Genomic DNA, 13,844 nt, shown 5'->3' with positions numbered 1-13,844 from the left:
GTTTACGGTTTTCCAGGAAGAAAATGAAGGAATTCTCTCATTAGTTATAAATATCTCTAGTTATTTATTGATATTTTTAAAATTTGATGCAAAATTTAAAATATTTATTAACTTTGTTGAATAATAAATTATATCCTGTATATTTCTTGGAAAACTAAGAGTCAATATTTTGTAATTTTTACTATAGACGAAACTGATTGGTCAATCGTCTTGTTTACATTTATATTTTCTTTTATACGGGATAAATTTCCTTATTAATTACTTAGTTCTGTGTAACTGTATTAAGATCTATCGATTTAATAAAATCATTTAAATCTTTGCATTTTGAATACAGAAAACTGCTTAACATTCAAAATATTCTATTAAAGGTATGTTAATTTAGATACATTATTATATACATTATTATAGAATTGACGTAATTAAATTTTTTATTATTATAGAATTAAGTTATTATGAAATTAAAGGCCTTTAGCGAATATTTATCGAAGAAATTTAAATACTTGGGTAGGTATGTGGCTACAAACCCGAGTTATTTCATCGTATTTCCTGTATTTGTGTCAATTATACTAGCTACTGGATTTCAAAAATTCCATACAGAAAATGGTTTGAAACTCTTAATTGGACCTACTAATGGTAAGTTTATCAACCAAGAAGCTGTAATAGAAAGATTATTTCCTATGGATTTATCATCCAATGCAAGTCTACAAAGAATGAATAGGGAAGCTTGTGTAGCAATTGTTATAATTACAGCAAAGGACGAAGGATCCGTGCTTCGAAAGGATCTGTTTGAAGAAGTGTTACAATTAAACACGATCATTAAGGATATCATCTTGGAAGATTTCGAAAAGCTAAGATATGAGGACATATGTGCGCAAAACAATGGAAGATGCTTTGAGAACACCATTCTTCTTCTCGAAGACAAAATTAAAGAAATGGAAGGAGGAAACTATTCCATAAAATATCCACTCAGTAAAGGAGGAAGTTACAATTTTCATCTGAATAATTTGTTTTTAGGAGGAGTCGAAGTTGATGATGACGATAATGTAAAGACTGCGAAATCTGTAAGGTTATTTTATTATTTAAACGATGGTTCAACTTACAAGAAATTCATCGCGGAAAAATGGCTGAGTTTATTTCTAGATACGTTGGCCGAAATGGACTTTCAGAACATAAGCATAAATAGATACACTTCGTTAACAATCGAAAAAGAACTCAATGGTCTTATAGAAAAAATAATCCCTAGATTTTCCATAGCAGTTGTGGAGATTTTTGTATTTTCTGTGATAACGTGTTTATTTAATAATTGGATCGAAAGCAAACCTTGGATGGGATTAATAGTATTGTTGTCGAGTGGCATGGCTTTGGCCTCGTCTTTCGGTGTCGTCATGTATTTTAATCAACCATTTGTCGCATCTGATGGATCTATACCTTTCTTAATTTTAGGTAAGTTCATTCTTTATACTTTAATATTTAAGAAAATTTCGAAAAATATTTTTTATGCTATAAAGCGTACCATTCAGGAAATATGTTATAAGCTTATATAAGTTATGGGTCTATTTATAGATACGGTTGAGTCAGTTTAAAGTCATAAACAAGAATGTTTTATTAGTTAATTATGTCTCTGTGTACTTGATTCTATTTTAAATTATCATCATCTACTAGGACTTCTCTGTAATAATAGGATTATTATACTGGTATGAGGGACCAAGTAAAACAAAAGGGATATATTCAGGTAAAGTAGGTAAAAATATGGAAATTCTGTTTTTATTTTGACTATTGTTTCTTCTTTGTCCAATCAATCACACCAGTATAATAAGTTCTATTACTATAGATAAGTCCTAGTAGATGATAACAATTTAAAATAGGTGTTTTATATAGCATTAAATAGAAATTCGTTCTTTCTGAAAACAAATAGTTTTTTATATGTTTAGAATTTTTCTACTTCACATAAAATTTCATTATTTAAAATTTTATATGCAGGAAACGATGGATATATTTGTATGAAAAGCAAATGGATCGTTCGATTATAAAAATCCTTCGAAATATGGATTGTAGGATTAATGGGATATGGCATACACAACAAATGGGTAATCTGCTAAGAGGGGGTTGTCTCCCGAGAAGACTTTTATTGATAACTGGTCCCTATTTAGGTGAGGAAATGTGAGGAAAACCTGGAAAACTGCATGTCGTCAGTTCGATTGCGAGATGCGAACCCACGACTGATTATCGGTGTTCGATGGTTTTATCCAAAAACATTCGAAATATTTTGAACTTTACTAAAATCATCCCAATAATTCACTGGACTTTTTTTTGTGCCGATTGGATGGACAAGATGGTTAACCGTGGCTTGTGGCTTCTCTTCCATTGATCCAGTCTTTCGGAGCTTTTCAGCAATTTTGTAATTACCACTTGCGAGACACTTGCTCTATGGAGGTATCGCTAATTAAATGCATTTATAATGAATGACGCGTGAACTCCTTTGTTTAGACCCTTTATTTTCCATTGGATTACATTAGGGACCGCGGTAGATCAATTGTATAGTTTTAAGTATATCTTGTGCCTTTGTAGTATACCTGGAGTAATAAAACAACAGAGGATGATCTGTATTCATTCCTCACGCAATAGCGTTATTTAACACATCAACAAAAAAAGAAAATAGATTCACTTCATAACTGTTCTGCTTTCCAACTAATCGTTAATCCTAATGATTGGAGGTGAAAAACAAGAGCACCCTCACAATTTTTTCCTCCAAATTCGTTAGAATTTGGAGAAAAAATTAATTTTATGTATCTTATGATTCCATTTCTATTTAAAGAATTTCAGGCGAATTCAAGATGGCGGTTGTCGGATTGACACACACAAAGATTGTTGATCTTAGAAATAACACGTTTCTATTATGTCAAAATTTTCTCTGCCCAATTCAGTTTAATTTTATAAGGGTATTAAACAGCTTAAAAACTCACCCTGAAATGCGAAGCAAATTAATATTAAAAAATCCAGCAACGAGTTGCTTAACTTTTCCGGAAACATTTGGTGGCGCCATCTGTTATCATATTTTATTTTTAAAATTTCTAATATTTTTAACTATTATAAAATGGCAAAAATCTTAATTTCGTAGGTAGGAATGGGTTTTATAAAAAATTGTAAATGCTAATAACGAGTAAACACTTTAATCATCAAGATTTAATAGCATCAATCTCCTAATACACAAACCTCGCTGCAAAATTTCAGAAATTTTTGACAAAAAGACACGGGAGTTATTAATCTTGGCTTTTCGAAGCAATATCATAAACTTTTTATTTTTGTCTCTGCACTTCGCGTTTTTGCTTTATCAAAGTGGTGACGTGGTGAAGCTGTCGAGAACAAATTTCAAAGGCATTCTTTGTTTTCCTATACCCATACTGCACAGTGGCTAATCGGATTCAATCCTTTAATTTACACTGGTAGTGGGCTCGAGTTGGAGCTTGGGCCGACAGGCTGGCTCGTGAAGTTTTCTAGGTTTTCTTAGTGTCGATAACATCTTAATAGGGCCAGTTTTCCTTACAAGTCCTCCCAGAAGTCACATTCCCTCGATTGGCAGATGTTACGTGCCAGGATCTAAAACCAATCAATCACCCATATATACTCACACATTGAATTATTTTCTTTTTGAGTGGCTCATTTTTTCGCGTAGCATACGAGCTACTCAAAAAATAATACAAACATAAAGGTTAAGATATCTTTTTACAAATGCCAAATCTTTCGAGTATTCGTGTTGCGCCGTGTTTCGTAATTTTTACTTGGGCAATAGTAAAACGTATCTAACCCGGCGTGTGTTATATAGAGTATATGCCTACTGCGGTACTAAATAGGTTTTCCTGTAATATTTTAGTATTATTTGGGGAAATTGGTTGGGATGTTTTGGTTAGATAGGGAACGAGTTAGAATTGTTTTCATAAGAAATATACAGAATGCATTAAATTCAGATAATACGGTTACAGAAAATATAGGTATAATTATTATATTCATAAATACTCTGTATTTTATAGTTATCGAGATGTTTTCTATACACGGTTCTTTCATTTCAGGTATAGGTATGGATGACGCATTCATATTTTTAGCTGCTTGGAAGAGAACAGACCCGACAATGAGCGTGGTAAACAGAATGGAGAAAGTTTATTCTGAATCCGCCATTTCTGTTACTATAACTTCAGTCACTAATTTTATAGCATTTTTGTCTGGGCTTGCCACTCCGTATAGAATAGTAAAAAATTTGTGTATGTACGCATCGCTGGCTGTAGTTTTCTGCTACGTTTATCAACTGACGTTTGTTGGAGCGTGTATGGCCCTTACAGGATATCTGGAAAAACAAAATAGGCATTCTCTATTTTTAATAAAATTGGATAAGCCAAATGGTAAATATATTAGTTCAAAACATTGATAAAACCTGAAGTAAAAGGTATATTTTTCAAAATTTGCATAGATGCTGTTATAGTTTAACAATACAACAAATAATAATTTAAATGCAGTAGACTTTCGTCGATAACTCAAAGTGGAAAGAACAGAGAAAATGTTTCAAGTTACGGAAACGACCATTAGTTTTATATATATTTTCTCATCGACAATTCATCGCTTCTTAATTAACAATGGTTGCAATATAACTTTTATATTGCAACCCTTAGATAACGGGGTTGTTTAAAACTTTGAATTGCGATACAGAAAGGTTATTGTGCAAAAGATGTTATCGAATGATGCGGTCGACCTCCTCGATAGCATCTTATTTTATGAATGTTGTTTTTAGAAAGCCTCTTAAATGCTTTAAAGCCTTTTTGGCTTTTGTAGATGTACGAGGAGCAGGATATTTTGTCCTTTACAGGATTTATTTCTTTTTTATCTTCGTCGAGTTTCTTGCACTTGATACCTCAGCTATGGTGACATATTCAACTAATTATTCTCGGGCATCTAGATAATTGTCAATGTTAACAAAATTTTCGATGACACTTTTTCACTACTCACCGATCAGCCTTCTTTAATAAAGTTGATAGTTTCTGATGGAAATTCTGATTTCTTTGAAGCATCGACAAATTGTTGACCGAAACACACTCTTGTAAAAGTAATTTGCAACAGTGCTTTTCAAACTTCATTTCAAGCTCTGTCAATCATTCACATTGCATCTAGTTTACTCCAAACTCACCTGATCTATCTTCGATAATATGCAACAATCTTTCGCACAATAGGCTAATAGAAAATTTTGAACAGTCCCCCTGATTTAAAGGTCGCAATAAAAAAGTTTTATTTGCTAACAAATATTAAACTGTTAAAGCTTTCAGAATGGAAACGTGCACTGTAATTATCGATAAAAAAAATATTTTTGTTTTTGACAATCATGCTAGGGGTAAGACAACAAAGGAGGAAGTTAAGAGACAGCGACCCGGAAGTAATTCACTCAGAATCTTATTCAATGTTAAAACTATCAAGACTTATTTAACATAAAACTATTGACGAATACGACACTAAAACATTAACAATTAAACTTATTCCAACGTCTTATTATACCTTCGAGAAAGAAAGCGTACAAAATTAACTTGCATGTCGACCTTCCTAAATTCCTAATAATCACTTGACTCATAGTATCCGAAAGGAACAGTTCTTATTTAATCAGTTTCGGGTAAGACGAGACGGAGGATCGAATCATCTTTGGGCAATGTGGCGGGAGCCAAACACCGCACTTGGAGCACCTTCTCTCTCCTCTTCTTTTTATTCGGTTCTTCTCCACTCCCTCCGTGATGAAATTACTGTTTGAAGTATACCAGAAATGTGTTATTTATTATAATATATTTTCAAATAAGTAATTCAGCTGTTGCATTCATTTATTCTTTAATGTTACATACTGTTGTTTAAGTTCTTGTGTCTTATTGTTACAGAATAAACACTTAACGTTAATTACTATTATTTATTTATTTAGTTAGTTTTGTTTAAATGTTTTCAGATAGAATTTATAATAATTAAAATATGTATGACTTTCAGAAAACCAGGCTTGGATTCGAAGATTTTTCTGCACTAATTGGAGTTGGGAATCCAAAAATGGAAGAAAGAATTGCATTTCTTTAATATGGATTCATCTTGGAAACATTTTATCAATTTGGTATGTCAAAATCATCGTCGTGTTAATATTGTTTGGTCAAATTTCGGTAGGAATTTGGGAATTACGAAAACTCAGCACGTCGGAAATTTTGCCGATACTGTTGCTTACGATTCATACTTTGTAAAATACTACAAAAATTATTACAAATATTTCAATCGGTATAATGTTAGATTCCAGATTATTATAAACGACGAAGTCAATTATGCAAATAAAAATATTCAGGAACAAATAGAAAAACTTGTAACAGATATGCAAAATGAAAATTTAATCGAGGATTCTTTAACAGAATCGTGGCTCAGATCGTATTTAGAATTTCTCAATGACAAAAAGGCTTCTAACATCATAAGACTATTTAATATAACGGATAACAAAGATTTTATAACTGTTTTGCGTAAGTTCTTCCTTCGTCATCCTGCTGCTCGGCACTTTACAAACGACATAGCCTTCAATTCTAATTACACGTCTATAATCGGAAGTAGATTTTTCTGTCAATCTAAAACCATCAACTGCGATGAAGAATTTGTTAACGTCATGAAATCTATGAGAAATATTGCAGATAATGCATCCTTTAATGTCTTCCCTTACCATTTTCTTTCCTATTATTTCGACGATGTGGAGCAGCATATCAGCTTTATTACACAAATATTAAGTGGTATCATAGTTATAATTATTATTGTTTATTTCATTTTTATACCGGATGGAATCATTACTTTCTCTGTTGCCTTCTCAATAATTTTCACTGAAATTTGCGCCTTAGGTTTCATGGCCTTGTGGGATGTCCACTTGGACCCCGTTTCTATCAATATTTTAATTATGTCTTCAGGATTTTGCGCTGATTTCTCGACTCATTTTGCTTACCGTTACATAGAAAATGACAGCGAAGACCATAACAAACGTCTTCGTAACACTATTTGTTCCGTAGGATTTGCCATATTCCAAGGAAGCGTAACAACAATTTTCTCCATAATACACTTAGCATTTCCTATAGCTTACACATTTCTTGTCGCATTTAAAGTAATATTTTTAGTTACTTCACTTTCTGTACTAAATGCTTTGGTATATTTACCCGTTTTGTTAGTAATCATGAACACTATGAAGCAAAAACTATGTAGGAACAAGAAGAAAGTCATTATTAATAACAATATAAATAAAAGCGTTAATGGAAATATAAATTCCGGTTATCAATTTACCCAAACTTCATTACGTTTGTAATCACATCACACTTTCTCCTCTAAATAATAAAGAATGAAGTATGAGGCCTTAAACTGGAGCCACGAATCGCCAGGCTTTAATTGCAGCTTGATTATTTTATGTGTAATTCTGCCATTATGTAGAAAACTTAACATTTTTTAAATTGTAGTTTATATGTATTACGGGGAAATTTGAATTTTTTTTGTACGAGTAAAATGTAATAAATTAAATAACCCCCAAAAAAAGTATTTTAATGACTCTAAAACACGCACTGTCAGAGTTTAATATAATTATTTTCCCGAACCGTTAGTAAATTCCACTATATTGATGCAATAAGCCACTCGGAGGCTTGTTTTAACCACTATAAGTGGGTTGTACAGGGTGGTTAGAATTAAACTGAAGTAGAATTGCGTGGATGCTTGCTGAACCGAAATGAATGAAAGTTAGTTCACATGCAACGAAAAAAATTACTTGAAATTTTCACCATCGTGGAAAAATTTGGCGCTGCAAATACAATTATAAGACAAGCGAACAAAATTTTATTATAACAATAAAATTATATTTTATATATTTGCAGTGTGCTCGATACAGGATCCTTCTTTGTCGATTACATAAATCGTAAAAACCACGTTATCAACTGTCATACGTAACATTTCAAAGGGAATCTGGGAGACACATTGCACTGTGCTAGCCTTCAGTTCTTTCCAATAACCTTACAGCCAGAATCTTACATTTTCTGCTGAACAGCGCCACATTTCCTCCTATGGTAAAAATGTCAACTAATTTTTCTCTCCATAAATCTCTTCCGGATATCTGCATTGCAAGTATATCGTGTTTCATTACAACCGGCTCCACGTGTATCTGACGAGTTAGTCCAACCACTTTGTATGAAGACCAGACTCGAATTGTCATTCAAGTCCCTCGCTCTATAGAATATGAACAATAAATTATGGAATGTCTTACATAAATAAAAAGTAGCCCTTTTTATTAAAAACTTTAAATTTTTCCGACAAATCTCACAAATTCAAATTATTATATTTAATAAACTGGACTGTGATCGTATCTTTTCCTACATGTGTCCTTTCTCAAAAGGTTCGTGCCGAAATCTATACGAACCTCCTAGTAGAGGACATCAAGTGACCAAAGTAGTATTGCAGTCGCGTTTAAAGTACATTCGTGAGATGCTTATAAAGTGAAAGGACATGGTAAGGTGATGACACAATGAGTTAACAATAACCACGATGATCATATTCCAGCGAAATGTCTTTGATACAAATTTAAATTCTTAAACAAGAAAAAAACGATTAAAATTTTGGGAATTGTAAGTATACAGAGTGGCTTAAAAGTCACTCTGTATACTTACAATAAATACCTGAATTTAGAATTTTGATTTAATTATTATAATATCAATATTTAAACTTTGAATTAAGAGCAATAATTTTCCTGATTACATTAATCTAACTTATCATATGATAAGTTAGATTAATATTAAGGAAAATTTTTAATAAATATATTTGCTTATGTTATATATATATATATATATATATATATATACTAAATATGAAATATGAAGGAAAAGCATAGGCGAAAATTTTACGTTTAATTTTCTTAAATTCAATTTAAGAATGTTAAATTAAATCATTCAAATATAATTTTAACGTTTTAATATTTGATGCCTTTTTATATCATCTAAGAGACGTAATAACTATCTTCGTATTCATTTAGACCTATATAAAATTGAACATAAAGTAAATAAAGATTTAATTAAAGGTAAAGATCCTCTTCAATTTTCAGTTTCAGAAAAGTTCTTCATCTTCATCAATTGAAGATAAAGAGAGAATTTTTATCAATTGAAGAAAAGATGAGGATTCTCAACAACAAGTCACTGTTTTCTTTATAAAAAACGTTGGTTAATGTTACCTATGGTTCCAAAATGGCGGCTCGTCTCTGATTCCAGCAAATAGAAGCTAGGAAACAGTGGGGACACACGTTCTAACCTAACCTAACGTATTCTAATAATTTTGTTTGTAATAATTATGATAAATTATTAGAATAGGTTAGGTTAGGTTAGAACGTGTTTCCTATCTTCTATTTGCTGGAATCAGAGACGAGCCGCCATTTTGGAACCATAGGTAACATTTACCAAAACGTTCTATTAGAAGGAAACTTAAATTAAAATTGCAGAAGTACAGCACACCCCACTTAAACTGATAACAATAATATATAATAGTTGTCTGCGCTTGCTGTTAATCGGTTTCGTATCTTCGACACGAAACCGAGATAAATAAATGCCATTTTATCGAAATTAGGAGAAAATTTAAAGTTTTTTCTTGAATTATCTAATACATATTATAACATTTCCTGATTATATACGAGGAAAATGATAAATCAAACATATGGCAAAATAAGAGAAAAGTTATACTTCCTCATTGATAGAGAAAGTATACTTCTACACGCATAATTCTGGTAATTATATATAGAGAATTATTTTAAAATGTAGAATATATATAAAGAATTTATTTCTAGAATATACAGCAATGTTTAAATATATTTGCAATTCGATAAATTATATAATATTTTAATAAATTTCTTCGTTAATTTATCAATAAGACTCAATAATCTTCTTTGTAAACACACTTGCACGAAAATTTCTAAACGATTTATCCAAGATGTAAATAAATTTTTCTTTAATGAAAATGTATGTAGAAATTAGTAGCTTTTTTTAAACCATCCCGAGAAAAGTTTGAAAAGCTCCGATTCACAGTACAAGAATGGATCCGATTCGAGCTCCAAAGGTTGACTAAATGGCATCTTATCGCTTAAATATGTATTAAATTCCTTTAATATGGAACATTCGCTGTATAAAATCTGAAGCAGTTCCATGATGTTTCTGTTTCCCATTAGTTCTCGTAAAGGAATGTTTAGCGGGCGAAATTCTGAAGATGTTCCATATGTATGTGGAGAAGCAGCGAAACATTCCAAATCGCAGGAAATTCTCTCCTTCAGGCACCATATTTCTGTCAGCCATTCACTTTGGGACAAGTATTGGTTCTTTTCTAATTTAATTTCCCAATTGTTGATGAGGGTCTTCATAACTGCTGACTTTTCTAAAACTCTTAGATCTTCAAGCAAGCGACATAATCCTTCTAAATCAATGATATTTGGATGTGTAGTCGACGAATACTTCTTGAATAGATTCAAGCATTTTTCTTTAAATTCGCGGCTATCTTCTACATGTATTTTTTCCAATTTTGAAACGATAAACTTAGTTAAATCATTCTCCATTTTTTACAGATTTGTTTTCAATTATCGACGATTCCACTTATTATTGAGTTTGTTTTTTATTTGGAATATTATTATATCATTCTTGGTTAACAATATGAAAATCTCAATTTGAAATACGCAGTTTTGGCATAGGATTTTTAAAATTTAATATGTATATAAAAATATAAAAGTCACAATTTACTCTTTATAAAATAAGAATTTCTATTAATATAAAGAATAAAGTAAAAAAATAATAGTGAAAAATCCTGAATGTATTTAATATGTAAAACCAAAGAAGGTGTCTCCCGGGTGAATTTTACTAATGCAAATTGGCTCTATTTATATTTTATACAGGCGAAGAAAACCCAAGAAATTCCATATATTCAACGTTTTGGTTAAGCTCGAACCCGTGACCAATTGCCAGTGTTCGGTAGCTTTATTCATTCGATTAACTGTAAATACGAACAAACGAAAATACAAATTTTAACACAAATTAATTTAACAGTTCGTGTAAAGCAAACAATATATATTTTCATCACATGCAGACTGTTTTTATTTAATTAGTGGTGTTTATATAGTTTTGTATGAGCCTTGCACCCATTCCGATCCAAAGTATAATTGAAAAGAATTCTAATTCCGACTTTTTTTTATGAAATAAAATTTATTGGGATTGGTTCTGACCAAAACTCATTCTTGTCTGTCATCTTAAACATCTAAAAGATGCATAAATTTATAAATATGCAGTATTTTCCTGTTCGTCTTGGGAATCGAACAACTTTGGTTTAGTTTTATTTTGTTTATTTATTGTGACATTATCACAATGCCGGACTGCAATTTTTCGTTACACTTCTCTGTTTTAGTAGTGTTTTGTCCCTGTACATCACTCTTTTCCTGATAACAACAGAATCGCGCCGGTCATCTATGTACCTCGGTTCTGGGAAAATTTTTGACTAAAAACACGTAACTTCCGGTCTAGAACGGAAGTTCGTATATAATTTATCGGTGTGGTGGCTTGGATATGGAAGGCTTAGGTGCTTCCTGCCCCTAAGCTTTCCATATCTGGTCTCGAATTTCATCTATCTAACACCGTTCTCGATATTAAGTAAAGACAGACAACAGATGGACGACAGAGAGAATTTACAGGTCTACATTTTTTACAAATGGCGGTCCTTTACATAATCAAGAACTTTACATAAAATTTAAGACTAATGAAAATTTCGATAAGGTTATAAATAAGTTTGAAGTAAATGTAACTGTGAAGAAAAAAATTCACTTTGAAGAATATGTTGAGAGTCTTTAAAAAGTCCAATTCATGGGAGGTTTTTCATAAAAAATACATTGACGAAACAATAATAGAAATCTGCTATGAATGTCTTAACAGGTCTTGAATAAGTGTAAAATAGTTTTTCATTACATTCATAAAGCATTATTAGTATAGCCTGCTACTCAAGAAAAATAACTGATATATTGATTCTCAGATACAATTGGTACTTGTGTATTGAAAGGATTAAAAGGATTCATTTTGAGTGGATGAATTTAATGTTAATCTACATTTGGTGATTTACACTTGTCTTGTGGGAAGTGTTGTTGCTCAATTCATTTCTTACTTAGAGTTAACTGCAAACAGGTGTCAACATTGTTCCAATAACACTTGCACAAAAGGAACATTGAAAGAAACTGATACAAACCATGAAATGCAATTTAAAATAGATGACTAATTCATATTGGACAAGAATCCCTTTCGAGTCAATGTTTAATAGTGTTAATTAATTAGCATTATTTGGAAAATTAGTGTTTTAATAATGTTTTTTTTTACAACTTCATAATACTTTTGATATCTCAATATATAAAATCTCTCTTAAATTTTAAGTGTGGTTTCATTCCTCAAAACTGATATTTTTCTTGTGAAAACTTAATGTTTTTAAAGGAAAAATATTATATTCTCTCCTTTATAGAAAAACACTGAAGTATTATTTTCTAAAACAAAGTAAAATTTAAATTCAAAGATGACAAGAAAATTTTCTTTGCAAATATTTATGATAATCAAGTGTCAAATTTTAAATTGTTTAAGAAAACGTTCAAATAAGTTATTTATAAGACAAAAGTTGAATTCAATGCTTAATAAACTGAATAATTACTTTGAAGTTTATATAATATTTTATTATAATAATACAACGTATAATACACCAATATAAACAAATACAATACAATGTACAGTACAATAACAAAGGCACATATAATAAGGAAATGACAACTGGAAAAATAAGTCAATGAAACGAAAGATGAATAATACAACATGGAATATATTTTCAACTTACATTTGAGTCAACAGTAGAATAGCGTATCTAAAATTCAATAACCCAAGAAGAAGAATATTTTTTCACCAAAATTTCTTTTGAATTTTCTTAGATAAAATCTAAATAATAAATTAAAAATTGCAATAAGTTCGTCCACAAATCAAAACACTATAATATTGTACTGAAAACAGAAGTTTTATAAATCTATTTAAACAGTAAATTACCTGAATGTTTAGAAAAATAATACAAAATTTAATAATGTTTTAGTCACTTTATATTAATAAATAAAATTATTTGTAAACTTTGGCTTGTTGTCAACAATATATACTCTGTGCTAATGTATATTATATTGTGTATATATGTAAACATATACAGGTTATATTTCATATGTTAATGTATACAGTGTTTCTCAAAAGTAACTTTATAGAAAATTGTGCGGAGAAACCTGTAGGAAAAGCATTAGAGCAAGTGTAAAGAGTACTGGTTATCTTTTGGGTTTTCAATATTGTCAAACTGCAATACTGTGCATTTAATTACAAGAAAATACAGAAAAATTTTCTTATTTTCGACCATTTCTTATCAAAATGTAAAAATATTTTACGATTCTAGACCTAGCAATGTAATGAATCTCTACACCTATTTGGCTTTATTGTTGTTTTTATATAAATTTATCAGGAATCCTGCATAAATCTACAGTGAACAGTATCAATAAATAAAAACAATTTACTTTATTTACTGAAATACACTGCTTAATGATACATAATATTTTAAATTCATATATAAACGTATAATATCCTAACATACTTGTATAATCTATAATATAATATATAAAAAAATACAAATATAAAGCTAGTATCTATTAATTTATATAGGCTTTTTTTAAGTAAAGAATTCAATTGTATTGTTGATAACACTAAGAATTGTTTGTATTATCGTCAACAGATGGCTGTAGTGGAAAAATTCTTCCT

The 13,844-nt window shown here is 30.5% G+C and overlaps 2 protein-coding genes across 5 annotated transcripts; both read left to right on the top strand.

Annotated features, from left to right (window-relative positions):
• Nucleotides 1-291: 291 nt before the first annotated feature.
• LOC136980998 (patched domain-containing protein 3-like) lies at nt 292-7,322 on the top strand. Of its 4 annotated transcripts, none has more exons than XM_067277213.1 (4): nt 292-368; nt 441-1,443; nt 4,068-4,394; nt 6,007-7,322. In XM_067277213.1, the coding sequence occupies exons 2-4, from the start codon at nt 453-455 to the stop codon at nt 6,246-6,248; spliced, it is 1,560 nt and encodes a 519-aa protein (XP_067133314.1). In that variant the 5' UTR covers nt 292-368; nt 441-452; the 3' UTR covers nt 6,249-7,322. The 4 variants fall into 4 exon arrangements, with proteins under 4 accessions (XP_067133314.1, XP_067133317.1, XP_067133315.1 ...); XM_067277216.1 differs by lacking the exon at nt 292-368 and having other exon boundaries at nt 439-633; nt 751-1,443; XM_067277214.1 differs by lacking the exon at nt 292-368 and having other exon boundaries at nt 439-1,443; nt 4,101-4,394.
• Nucleotides 6,374-7,336, top strand: LOC136980942 (patched domain-containing protein 3-like). The gene has a single exon (XM_067277141.1). The coding sequence runs from the start codon at nt 6,374-6,376 to the stop codon at nt 7,334-7,336; it is 963 nt and encodes a 320-aa protein (XP_067133242.1).
• Nucleotides 7,337-13,844: the final 6,508 nt, after the last annotated feature.

Source organism: Centruroides vittatus, unplaced genomic scaffold (genome assembly GCF_030686945.1).
Source record: "Centruroides vittatus isolate TY-2023 unplaced genomic scaffold, ASM3068694v2 contig_738, whole genome shotgun sequence".
Classification (NCBI taxonomy): Eukaryota; Metazoa; Arthropoda; class Arachnida; order Scorpiones; family Buthidae; genus Centruroides; species Centruroides vittatus.
This window is presented reverse-complemented; position numbering and strand designations above follow the sequence as displayed.